General features: G+C 63.8%; 1 protein-coding gene across 1 annotated transcript in view; it reads right to left on the bottom strand.

Annotated features, from left to right (window-relative positions):
• Nucleotides 1–12,660, bottom strand: part of LOC122547798 (dynein regulatory complex subunit 11-like) — a 347,516-nt gene that overhangs the window by 26,222 nt on the left and 308,634 nt on the right. Inside the window, exon 13 of the mRNA XM_087985887.1 lies at nucleotides 12,325–12,502. Within this exon, the coding sequence (XP_087842013.1) occupies nucleotides 12,325–12,502 (178 nt within the window). The remainder of the gene's footprint in view (nucleotides 1–12,324; nucleotides 12,503–12,660) is intronic.

Genomic DNA, 12,660 nt, shown 5'->3' on the forward strand with positions numbered 1-12,660 from the left:
GAAGGAGTGGCCGAAGGATTGGCCGAAGGAGCGGCCAAAGGAGTGGCCGAAGGAGCGGTCATTGGAGTGGCCGATGGAGTGGCCGATGGAGTGGCCGATGGAGCGGCGGAAGGAGAGACCGAAGGAGTGGCCGAAGGAGTGACCGATGAAGCAGTCATTGGAGTGGCCAAAGGAGAGGCCGAAGGAGCAGCAGATGGAGCGGTCATTGGAGTGGCCGAAGGAGCGGTCATTGGAGTGGCCGATGGAGTGGTCATTGGAGTGGCCGAAGGAGCGGCCGAAGGAGCGGCCGAAGGAGCGGTCATTGGAGTGGCCGAAGGAGCGGCCGATGGAGTGGCCGAAGGAGCGGTCATTGGAGTGGCCGAAGGAGCGGCCGATGGAGTGGCCGAAGGAGCGGCCGAAGGAGCGGCCGAAGGAGCGGCTGATGGAGCGGTCATTGGGGTGGCCGAAGGAGCGGCCGATGGAGTGGCCGAAGGAGCGGTCATTGGAGTTGTCGAAGGAGCGGCCGATGGAGTGGCCGAAGGAGCGGTCATTGGAGTGGCCGAAGGAGCGGCCGATGGAGTGGCCGAAGGAGCGGCCGAAGGAGCGGTCATTGGAGTGGCCGAAGGAGTGGCCGAAGGAGCGGCCGAAGGAGCGGCCGAAGAAGATGCCGAAGGAGTGGCCGAAGGAGCGGCCGATGGAGCGGCCGATGGAGCGGCCGAAGAAGTGGCCGATGGAGCGGTCATTGGAGTGGCCAAAGGAGTGGCCGATGGAGCGGTCATTGGAGTGGCCGAAGGAGCAGCAGATGGATCGGTCATTGGAGTGGCCGAAGGAGCGGCCGAAGGAGTGGCCGAAGGAGCGGCCGAAGGAGTGGCCAAAGGAGCGGTCATTGGAGTGGCCAAAGGAGCGGCCGATGGAGTGGCCGAAGGAGCGGTCATTGGAGTGGCCGAAGGAGCGGCCGATGGAGTGGCCGAAGGAGCGGCCGATGGAGTGGTAATTGGAGCGGCCGAAGGAGCGGCTGATGGAGCGGTCATTGGAGTGTCCAAAGGAGCGGCCGATGGAGTGGCCGAAGGAGCGGCCGAAGGAGCGGCCGAAGGAGCGGCCGAAAGAGCGGCTGATGGAGCGGCTGAAGGAGTGGCCGAAGGAGCGGCCGATGGAGCGGCCGAAGGAGCGGCCGAAGGAGTGGCCGGAGGAGCGGCCGATGGAGCGGCCGATGGAGTGGCCGATGGAGCGGCCAAAGGAGCGGTCATTGGAGTGGCCGAAGGAGCGGTCATTGGAGTGGCCGAAGGAGAGGCCGAAGGAGCGGCCGAAGGAGCGGCCGGAGGAGCAGCCGATGGAGCGGCCGGAGGAGTGGCTGAAGGAGCGGCCGATGGAGCGGCTGAAGGAGTGGCCAATGGAGCGGTCATTGGAGTGGCCAAAGGAGTGGCCGATGGAGCGGTCATTGGAGTGGCCGAAGGAGCGGTCATTGGAGTGGCCAAAGGAGCAGCTGATGGAGCGGTCATTGGAGTGGCCGAAGGAGAGGTCATTGGAGTGGCTGAAGGAGCAGCTGATGGAGCGGTCATTGGAGTGGCCGAAGGAGCGGTCATTGGAGTGGCCAAAGGAGCAGCTGATGGAGCGGTCATTGGAGTGGCCGAAGGAGCGGTCATTGGAGTGGCCGAAGGAGCGGCCGATGGAGTGACCGAAGGAGTGGCCGTAGGAGTGGCCGAAGGAGCGGCCGAAGGAGTGGCCGAAGGAGCGGCTGAAGGAGTGGCCGATGGAGCGGCCGATGGAGCGGCCGATGGAGTGGTCATTGGAGTGGCCGAAGGATTGGCCGAAGGAGCGGCCGAAGGAGCGGCCGAAGGAGTGGCCGAAGGAGCGACCGAAGGAGTGGCCGATGGAGTAGCCGATGGAGCGGCCGAAAGAGCGGCTGATGGAGTGCTCATTGGAGTGGCCGAAGGAGCGGCCGATGGAGTGGCCGAAGGAGCGGTCATTGGAGTGGCCGAAGGAGCGGCCGATGGAGTGGCCGATGGAGCGGTCATTGGAGTGCCGAAGGAGTGGCCGAAGGATTGGCCGATGGAGCGGCCGAAGGAGTGGCCAAAGGAGCGGTCATTGGAGTGGCCGATGGAGTGGCCGATGGAGCGGCGGAAGGAGAGACCGAAGGAGTGACCGATGAAGCGGTCATTGGAGTGGCCAAAGGAGAGGCCGAAGGAGCAGCAGATGGAGCGGTCATTGGAGTGGCCGAAGGAGCGGTCATTGGAGTGGCCGATGGAGTGGTCATTGGAGTGGCCGAAGGAGCGGCCGATGGAGTGGCCGAAGGAGCGGCCGAAGGAGCAGCCGAAGGAGCGGCCGAAGGAGCGGTCATTGGAGTGGCCGAAGGAGCGGTCATTGGAGTGGCCGAAGGAGCGGCCGATGGAGTGGCCGAAGGAGCGGTCATTGGGGTGGCCGAAGGAGCGGCCGATGGAGTGGCCGAAGGAGCGGTCATTGGAGTTGTCGAAGGAGCGGCCGATGGAGTGGCCGAAGGAGCGGTCATTGGAGTGGCCGAAGGAGCGGCCGATGGAGTGGCCGAAGGAGCGGCCGAAGGAGCGGTCATTGGAGTGGCCGAAGGAGTGGCCGAAGGAGCGGCTGAAGGAGTGGCCAATGGAGCGGCCGAGCGAGTGGCCGAAGGAGCGGCCGATGGAGCGGCCGAAGGAGCGGCCGAAGGAGCGGCCGAAGGAGTGGCCGGAGGAGCGGCCGATGGAGCGGCCGATGGAGCGGCCGATGGAGCTGCAGAAGGAGCGGTCGAAGGAGTGGCCGAAGGAGTGGCCGAAGGAGTGGCCGAAGGAGCGGCTGAAGGAGTGGCCAATAGAGTGGCCGATGGAGCGGCCGAAGGAGTGGCCGATAGAGCAGTCATTGGAGTGGCCAAAGGAGCGGTCATTGGAGTGGCCGAAGGAGCAGCTGATGGAGCGGCCATTGGAGTGGCCGAAGGAGCGGTCATTGGAGTGGCCGATGGCGCGCTCATTGGAGTGGCCGAAGGAGCAGCAGATGGAGCGGTCATTGGAGCGGCCGAAGGACCAGCCGAAGGAACGGCTGATGGAGCGGTCATTGGAGTGGCCGAAGGAGCGGCTGATGGAGTGGCCGAAGGAGCGGTCATTGGAGTGGCCGAAGGAGCGGCCGAAGGAGTGGCCGAAGGAGCGGTGATTGGAGTGGCTGAAGGAGCGGCCGAAGGAGCGGCTGAAGGAGTGGCCGAAGGAGCGGCCGATGGAGTGGCCGAAGGAGCGGCCGATGGAGTGGCCGAAGGAGCGGTCATTGGAGTGGCCGAAGGAGCGGCCGATGGAGCGGCCGAAGGAGCGGCTGAAGGAGTGGCCGATGGAGCGGCCGATGGACAGGCCGAAGGAGCGGTCATTGGAGTGGCTGATGGAGCGGTCATTGGAGTGGCCGAAGGAGAGGCCGATGGAGTGGCCGAAGGAGCGGCCGATGGAGCGGCCAAAGGAGCGGCCGAAGGAGCGGCTGAAGGAGTGGCCGATGGAGTGGCCGATGGAGCGGCCGATGGAGCGGTCATTGGAGTGGCCGATGGAGCGGTCATTGGAGTGGCCGAAGGAGCGGCCGTTGGAGCTGTCATTGGAGTGGCCAATGGAGCAGCCGAAGGAGCGGCTGATGGAGCGGTCATTGGAGTGGCCGAAGGAGCGGTCATTGGAGTGGCCAATGGAGCGGCCGAAGGAGCGGCCGAAGGAGCGGTCATTGGAGTGGCCGAAGGAGCGGCCTATGGAGTGGCCGATGGAGCGGTCATTGGAGTGGCCGAAGGAGCGGACGATGGAGCGGCCGAAGGAGCGGCTGAAGGAGTGGCCGAAGGAGCGGCCGAAGGAACGGTCATTGGAGCGGCCGAAGGAGTGGCCGAAGGAGTGGCCGATGGAGAGGCCGAAGGAGCGGTCATTGGAGTGGCCGAAGGAGCGGCCGAAAGAGCGGCCGATGGAGCGGCCGAAGGAGCGGTCATTGGAGTGGCCGAAGGAGCGGCCGATGGAGCGGTTATTGGAGTGGCCGAAGGAGCGGTGATTGGAGTGGCCGAAGGAGCGGCCGATGGAGCGGCCGAAGGAGCGGCTGAAGGAGTGGCCAAAGGAGCGGCCGATGGAGCGGCCGAAGGAGCGGTCATTGGAGTGGCCGAAGGAGCGGCCGATGGAGCGGCCGAAGGAGCGGCTGAAAGAGTGGCCGAAGGAGCGGTCATTGGAGTGGCCAAAGGAGTGGTCATTGGAGTGGCCGAAGGAGCGGCCGAAGGAGCGGTCATTGGAGTGGCCAAAGGAGCGGCCGATGGAGCAGCCTAAGGAGCGGCTGAAGGAGTGGCCGATGGAGTGGCCGAAGGAGCGGCTGAAGGAGTGGCCGATGGAGCGGTCATTGGAGTGGCCAAAGGAGCAGCCGAAGGAGCGGCTGATGGAGCGGTCATTGGAGTGGCCAAAGGAGCGGCCGAAGGAGCGGCTGCTGGAGCGGTCATTGGAGTGGCCGAAGGAGCAGCAGATGGAACGGTCATTGGAGTGGCCGAAGGAGCGGTCATTGGAGTGGCCAATGGAGCAGTCATTGGAGTGGCCGAAGGAGCAGCAGATGGAGTGGCCGAAGGAGCGGCTGAAGGAGTGGCCGAAGGAGCGGTCATTGGCCGTGGCCGAAGGAGCGGCCGATGGAGCGGCCGAAGGAGCGGCTGAAGGAGTGGCCGAAGGAGCGGCCGAAGGAGCGGTCATTGGAGTGGCCGAAGGAGCGGCCGACGGAGCGGCCGAAGGAGCGGCCGAAGGAGCGGCCGAAGGAGCGGCCGATGGAGCGGTCATTGGAGCGGCCGAAGGAGCGGCCGAAGGAGTGGCCGATGGAGCGGCCGATGGAGTGGCCGAAGGAGCGGCCGAAGGAGTGGCCGAAGGAGCGGCTGAAGGAGTGGCCGAAGGAGCAGCCAAAGGAGCGGCCGATGGAGCGGCCGAAGGAGCGACCGATGGAGTGGCCGGAGGAGCGGCCGATGGAGCGGCAGATGGAGCGGTCATTGGAGTGGCCGAAGGAGCAGCTGATGGAGCGGTCATTGGAGTGGCCGAAGGAGCGGTGATTGGAGTGGCCGAAGGAGCGGCCGATGGAGTGGCCGAAGGAGCGGCTGAAGGAGTGGCCGAAGGAGTGGCCGAAGGTGCGGCCGATGGAGTGGCCGAAGGAGCGGTCATTGGAGTGGCCGAAGGAGCGGCCGATGGAGTGGCCGAAGGAGCGGTCATTGGAGTGGCCGAAGGAGCGGCCGATGGAGCGGCCGAAGGAGCGGCTGAAGGAGTGGCCGATGGAGCGGCCGATGGAGCGGTCATTGGAGTGGCTGATGGAGCGGTCATTGGAGCGGCCGATGGAGTGGCCGAAGGAGCGGCCGATGGAGCGGCCAAAGGAGCGGCCGATGGAGTGGCCGATGGAGCGGCCGATGGAGCGGTCATTGGAGTGGCCGAAGGAGCGGCCGTTGGAGCTGTCATTGGAGTGGCCAATGGAGCGGCCGAAGGAGCGGCTGATGGAGCGGTCATTGGAGTGGCCGAAGGAGCGGTCATTGGAGTGGCCAATGGAGCGGCCGAAGGAGCGGTCATTGGAGTGGCCGAAGGAGTGGCCTATGGAGTGGCCGATGGAGCGGTCATTGGAGTGGCCGAAGGAGCGGACGATGGAGCGGCCGAAGGAGCGGCTGAAGGAGTGTCCGAAGGAGCGGCCGAAGGAACGGTCATTGGAGCGGCCGAAGGAGTGGCCGATGGAGAGGCCGAAGGAGCGGTCATTGAGTGGCCGAAGGAGCGGCTGAAAGAGCGGCCGATGGAGCGGCCGAAGGAACGGTCATTGGAGTGGCCGAAGGAGCGGCCGATGGAGCGGTTATTGGAGTGGCCGAAGGAGCGGTGATTGGAGTGCCGAAGGAGCGGCCGATGGAGCGGCCGAAGGAGCGGCTGAAGGAGTGGCCGAAGGAGCGGCCGATGGAGCGGCCGAAGGAGCGGTCATTGGAGTGGCCGAAGGAGCGGCCGATGGAGCCGGCCGATGGAGCGGCCGATGGAGCGGTCATTGGAGTGGCCGAAGGAGCAGCTGATGGAGCGGTCATTGGAGTGGCCGAAGGAGCGGTGATTGGAGTGGCCGAAGGAGCGGCCGAAGGAGTGGCCGAAGGAGCGGCCGATGGAGTGGCCGAAGGAGCGGCTGAAGGAGTGGCCGAAGGAGTGGCCGAAGGAGCGGCCGATGGAGTGGCCGAAGGAGCGGTCATTGGAGTGGCCGAAGGAGCGGCCGATGGAGTGGCCGAAGGAGCGGTCATTGGAGTGGCCGAAGGAGCGGCCGATGGAGCGGCCGAAGGAGCGGCTGAAGGAGTGGCCGATGGACCGGCCGATGGACCGGCCGAAGGAGCGGTCATTGGAGTGGCTGATGGAGCGGTCATTGGAGTGGCCGAAGGAGCGGCTGATGGAGTGGCCGAAGGAGCGGCCGATGGAGCGGCCAAAGGAGCGGCCGAAGGAGCGGCTGAAGGAGTGGCCGATGGAGTGGCCGATGGAGCGGCCGATGGAGCAGTCATTGGAGTGGCCGATGGAGCGGCCGATGGAGCGGTCATTGGAGTGGCCGAAGGAGCGGCCGTTGGAGCTGTCATTGGAGTGGCCGAAGGAGCGGTCATTGGAGTGGCCAATGGAGCGGCCGAAGGAGCGGCCGAAGGAGCGGTCATTGGAGTGGCCGAAGGAGCGGCCTATGGAGTGGCCGATGGAGCGGTCATTGGAGTGGCCGAAGGAGCGGACGATGGAGCGGCCGAAGGAGCGGCTGAAGGAGTGGCCGAAGGAGCGGCCGAAGGAACGGTCATTGGAGCGGCCGAAGGAGTGGCCGAAGGAGTGGCCGATGGAGAGGCCGAAGGAGCGGTCATTGGAGTGGCCGAAGGAGCGGCCGAAAGAGCGGCCGATGGAGCGGCCGAAGGAGCGGTCATTGGAGTGGCCGAAGGAGCGGCCGATGGAGCGGTTATTGGAGTGGCCGAAGGAGCGGTGATTGGAGTGGCCGAAGGAGCGGCCGATGGAGCGGCCGAAGGAGCGGCTGAAGGAGTGGCCGAAGGAGCGGCTGATGGAGCGGCCGAAGGAGCGGTCATTGGAGTGGCCGAAGGAGCGGCCGATGGAGCGGCCGAAGGAGCGGCCGAAGGAGCGGTCATTGGAGTGGCCAAAGGAGTGGTCATTGGAGTGGCCGAAGGAGCGGCCGGTGGAGTGGCCGAAGGAGCGGTCATTGGAGTGGCCAAAGGAGCGGCCGATGGAGCGGCCTAAGGAGCGGCTGAAGGAGTGGCCGATGGAGCGGCCGAAGGAGCGGCTGAAGGAGTGGCCGATGGAGCGGTCATTGCAGTGGCCAAAGGAGCAGCCGAAGGAGCGGCTGATGGAGCGGTCATTGGAGTGGCCAAAGGAGCGGCCGAAGGAGCGGCTGATGGAGCGGTCATTGGAGTGGCCAAAGGAGCGGCCGAAGGAGCGGCTGATGGAGGCGGTCATTGGAGTGGCCAAAGGAGCGGCCGAAGGAGCGGCTGCTGGAGCGGCTGATGGAGTGGCCGAAGGAGCAGCAGATGGAGCGGTCATTGGAGTGGCCGAAGGAGCGGTCATTGGAGTGGCCAATGGAGCAGTCATTGGAGTGGCCGAAGGAGCAGCAGATGGAGTGGCCGAAGGAGCGGGCTGAAGGAGTGGCCGAAGGAGCGGTCATTGGAGTGGCCGAAGGAGCGGCCGATGGAGCAGCCGAAGGAGCGGTCATTGGAGTGGCCGAAGGAGCGGCCGATGGAGCGGTCATTGGAGCGGCCGAAGGAGCGGCCGAAGGAGTGGCCGATGGAGCGGCCGATGGAGTGGCCGAAGGAGCGGCCGAAGGAGTGGCCGAAGGAGCGGCTGAAGGAGTGGCTGAAGGAGCAGCCGAAGGAGCGGCCGATGGAGCGCCGGAGGAGCGGCCGATGGAGCGGCAGATGGAGCGGTCATTGGAGTGGCCGAAGGAGCGGCTGAAGGAGTGGCCGAAGGAGCGGCCGATGGAGCGGCCGATGGAGCGGCCAAAGGAGCGACCGATGGAGTGGCCGAAGGAGCGGCCGATGGAGCGGTCATTGGAGCGGCCGAAGGAGCGGCCGAAGGAGTGGCCGATGGAGCGGCCGATGGAGTGGCCGAAGGAGCGGCCGAAGGGAGCAGCCGAAGGAGCGGCCGATGGAGCGGCCGGAGGAGCGGCCGATGGAGCGGCAGATGGAGCGGTCATTGGAGTGGCCGAAGGAGCGGCTGAAGGAGTGGCCGAAGGAGCAGCCGAAGGAGCGGCCGATGGAGCGGCCGAAGGAGCGACCGATGGAGTGGCTGGAGGAGCGGCCGATGGAGCGGCAGATGGAGCGGTCATTGGAGTGGCCGAAGGAGCGGCTGAAGGAGTGGCCGAAGGAGCGGCCGATGGAGCGGCCGATGGAGCGGCCAAAGGAGCGACCGATGGAGTGGCCGGAGGAGCGGCCGATGGAGCGGCAGATGGAGCGGCCGAAGGAGTGGCCGAAGGAGCGGCTGAAGGAGTGGCCGAAGGAGCAGCCGAAGGAGCGGCGAAGGAGCGACCGATGGAGTGGCCGGAGGAGCGGCTGATGGAGCGGCAGATGGAGCGGTCATTGGAGTGGCCGAAGGAGCGGCCGATGGAGTGGCCGAAGGAGCGGTCATTGGAGTGGCCGAAGAAGCGGCTGAAGGAGTGGCCGAAGGAGCGGCCGATGGAGTGGCCGAAGGAGCGGTCATTGGAGTGGCCGAAGGAGCGGCTGAAGGAGTGGCCGAAGGAGTGGCCGATGGAGTGGCCGAAGGAGCGTCATGTGGGCAATCCGAGATTACTCACTTTACGCAGAAGGTTAGAAAATCACAATATTTATAAAGAAAAGTGCGATATTTGTAAACGTCGATGTTCAGAGATTTGTGGGAACACAAGAAATGGAAACAAAACAGTCCCACATTCAGTTGGGAAAACAAATGGCATGTTGACATGGATTAGTTGGACGGAGGGCTCTGTTCCTGTGTTGTAACGCCCTGTGACTCGATGTTAATCTGCAGAGCAAAGGGAAGAGAGCACTAGAGGACAGCCGTCTTGCTCCAACTGATGAGACCTCACCTTTTTTTTTAGATTTTTTTTTTAGATTACTTACAGTGTGGAAACAGGCCCTTCGGCCCAACAAGTCCACACCGACCCGCCGAAGCGTAACCCACCCATACCCCTACATTTACCCCTTTACCTAACACTACGGGCAATTTAGCATGGCCAATTCACCTGACTTGCACATCTTTGGACTGTGGGAGGAAACCGGAGCACCCGGAGGAAACCCACGCAGACACGGGGAGAACGTGCAAACTCCACACAGTCAGTCGCCTGAGTCGGGAATTGAACCCGGGTCTCTGGCGCTGCGAGGCAGCAGTGCTAACCACTGTGCCACCATGCCGCCCACGAACACCATGATGTTGGTCTCTATACCTAAAGGACAAGGACGGCACAAACATTGGACTGCAGTCACTTCTCTGGAAGCAGTTCACCTTAGGGTGGGGTTAGAGTGGGCCCAGTCAATGTGGGACTGTCAGGGGGTTACAGTCCGTGTGGGAGACAGTGGGACAGTCAGGGTGGGACATTTAGATTGGGACACAATGGGGCAGAGTGGGACTGTCCGAGTGGGACTGTCCGAGTGGGACTGTCAGAGCAGGCCCTTGGGACGGGGGGACTGTGGGGGGGGGGGGGGGGGGGGGGGGAGACTGTGGGAGGGGGACTGTGGTGGGGGGACTGTGGGGGGGGGGACTGTGGGGGTGGGGGCTGTGGGGGGGGGGGGGGCTGTGGGAGGGGGACTGTGGGGGGGTCTGTGGGAGGGGGACTGTGGGGGGGGACTGTGGGGGTGGGGGCTGTGGGGGGGGGCTGTGGGGGGGCTGTGGGGGGGGGCTGTGGGGAGGGGACTGTGGGAGGGGGGACTGTGGGGGGGGGGACTGTGGGGGGGACTGTGGGAGGGGGGACTGTGGGAGGGGGACTGTGGGAGGGGGGGACTGTGGGAAGGGACTGTGGGAGGGGGGACTGTGGGAGGGGGACTGTGGGAGGGGGGACTGTGGGAGGGGGGACTGTGGGAGGGGGACTGTGGGAGGGGGACTGTGGGGGGGGACTGTGGGAGGGGGGACTGTGGGAGGGGGACTGTGGGAGGGGGGACTGTGGGGGGGGCTGTGGAGGGGGGACTGTGGGAGGGGGGACTGTGGGAGGGGGGACTGTGGGGGGCGGACTGTGGGAGGGGGGACTGTGGGGGGGGACTGTGGGGGGCGGACTGTGGGAGGGGGGACTGTGGGGGGGGACTGTGGGGGGCGGACTGTGGGAGGGGGGACTGTGGGAGGGGGGAATGTGGGAGGGGGGACTGTGGGGGGGGACTGTGGGGGAGGACTGTGGGGGGGGCTGTGGGGGGGGACTGTGGGGGTGGGGACTGTGGGGGGGACTGTGAGGGGGGGCTCTGTGGGGGTGGGGGCTGTGGGGGTAGTACCCCCTGTGCTGATGGAGGTTGATGTTGAAGGTGCTCCTCTGGAAGCTCTGTTTCTGAAGGAGAGTTGGACAGATTCTCGACAATCACATCAAGGAACGTTATTAGCTGGAAATCTGAAACAAACATAAATTACTGAAGAAACTCAGCAGGTCTGGCAGCATCTGTGGACAGTAAGCAGATTAATCTGTGGACAGTAAGCAGATTAATCTGTGGTCAGTAAGCAGATTAATCTGTGGTCAGTAAGCAGATTAATGCTTCATGTCTAGTGACCCTTGTCACAGACCAGGCCCCTCAGTACATTTTCAGACAGTGGCCTGGACCCTGATGGTTCCTTATGTTCACGGTCGATGTGAAGTGAATGTTCCTGATGTGGTGTGACAGGTCAAAGTGCTCAACATCAAATATAACACAATGTACTGGAACACTATCATTACACTTCACACAAAAGAAGAGGAATTTAGAACAACTTAACGATTGGAAAAGTTATACAGGAACAATTATTGTTCCAACATCGTGATACAAACAGGAAAATACAAACACACGAGCAGTTCACCATCCCTGAGGCTCCTCCTCCCTGAGGCCCCTCCTCCCTGAGGCCCCTCCTCCCTGAGGCTCCTCCTCCCTGAGGCCCCTCCTCCCTGAGGCTCCTCCTCCCTGAGGCCCCTCCTCCCTGAGGACCCTCCTCCCTGAGGCTCCTTCTCCCTGAGGCTCCCTCCTCCCTGAGGCTCCCTCCTCCCTGAGGCTCCCTCTCCCCTGAGGCTCGCTCCTCCTCCCTGAGACTCCCACCTCCCTGAGGCCCCTCCTCCCTGAGACTCCCTCCTCCCTGAGACTCCCTCCTCCCTGAGGCCCCTCCTCCCTGAGGCTCCCTCTCCCCTGAGACTCCCTCCTCCTTGAGGCTCCTCCTCCCTGAGGCTCCCTCCTCCCTGAGGCTCCTCCTCCCTGTGACTCCCTCCTCCCTGTGACTCCCTCCTCCCTGTGACTCCCTCCTCCCTGAGGCTCCTCCTCCCTGAGACTCCCTCCTCCCTGAGTCTCCCTCCTCCCTGAGACTCCCTCCTCCCTGAGACTCCCTCCTCCCTGAGGCTCCTCCTCCCTGAGGCCCTTCCTCCCTGAGACTCCCTCCTCCCTGAGTCTCCCTCCTCCCTGAGACTCCCTCCTCCCTGAGACTCCCTCCTCCCTGAGGCTCCTCCTCCCTGAGGCCCCTCCTCCCTGAGACTCCCTCCTCCCTGAGGCTCCTCCTCCCTGAGACTCCCTCCTCCCTGAGACTCCCTCCTCCCTGAGACTCCCTCCTCCCTGAGGCTCCCTCTCCCCTGAGGCTCCCTCCTCCCTGAGACTCCCTCCTCCCTGAGGCTCCTCCTCCCTGAGGCTCCCTCCTCCCTGAGGCTCCCTCCTCCCTGAGGCTCCTCCTCCCTGAGGCTCCCTCTCCCCTGAGGCTCCCTCCTCCCTGAGACTCCCTCTCCCCTGAGGCTCCCTCTCCCCTGAGGCTCCCTCCTCCCTGAGGCCCCTCCTCCCTGATGGGACAGCCTGGTCAATGAGTGTCGGTCTCTTCCCTTGTCACTGGTTCCCTTGTTCCCTTGTTCCTAGTTTTCTAAAATAACCTGAAGACCTGGCAGGGCTTTACCCTCGTGGCTGGTGTCAGTACTCAGTGCCTCTGCCCCGAAAAAACCCCAGGCCAATCTAACCTCTTAAAGTGACATCATTGTCACCTCCTTCTTCAGATCTCAGCCAGCAGCAGGGCCTGGGCTTCAGAATCACACTGGCCTCGGTACATTAACTCTGTTTCTCTCTCTCCTCTGATGCTGCCAGATCTGCTGAGTTTCTCTGTGATGGTGTTAATTTATTGCACAGACTTTCTGTCGGCTTTGTAACAATCACATTCCCTCCTCCCTCACTTGGACAAGTGGGGAAGAGGTTGCAACAGGTCAGTGGGAAATGCAACTCACGATAACGGGAGGCGTAGTCTGCTCGTGGGATCAGGATGATTCGATCATAAACCTTAAAGAGAGGCTTCAGCTCAGCGTCAAACGGACGGCTCGATGTTCCCACCAACAAGACGCGGTCCTCGGCTTTTATCTGTTTCAGCAACTTTGGCAAATTCTTCTTCAAACGTTTTGGTTCCAACTGTCACAGAGCAGCTGTGTTAGTGACAGCTCATACCAGCAACAACATTATTCATAGTTTCATAGTAATAGAAGCAGGAATAGGCCATTTGGCCCATCGAGTCTGCTCCACCATTAAGATCATGGCTGAGCCCCTCCTACTTGCATTATCCCCCAACC

The sequence above is a fragment of the Chiloscyllium plagiosum genome, unplaced genomic scaffold (assembly GCF_037043375.1).
Source record: "Chiloscyllium plagiosum isolate Xiang-an unplaced genomic scaffold, Cpla_swu_hap1 HiC_scaffold_4, whole genome shotgun sequence".
NCBI classification, from domain to species: domain Eukaryota; kingdom Metazoa; phylum Chordata; class Chondrichthyes; order Orectolobiformes; family Hemiscylliidae; genus Chiloscyllium; species Chiloscyllium plagiosum.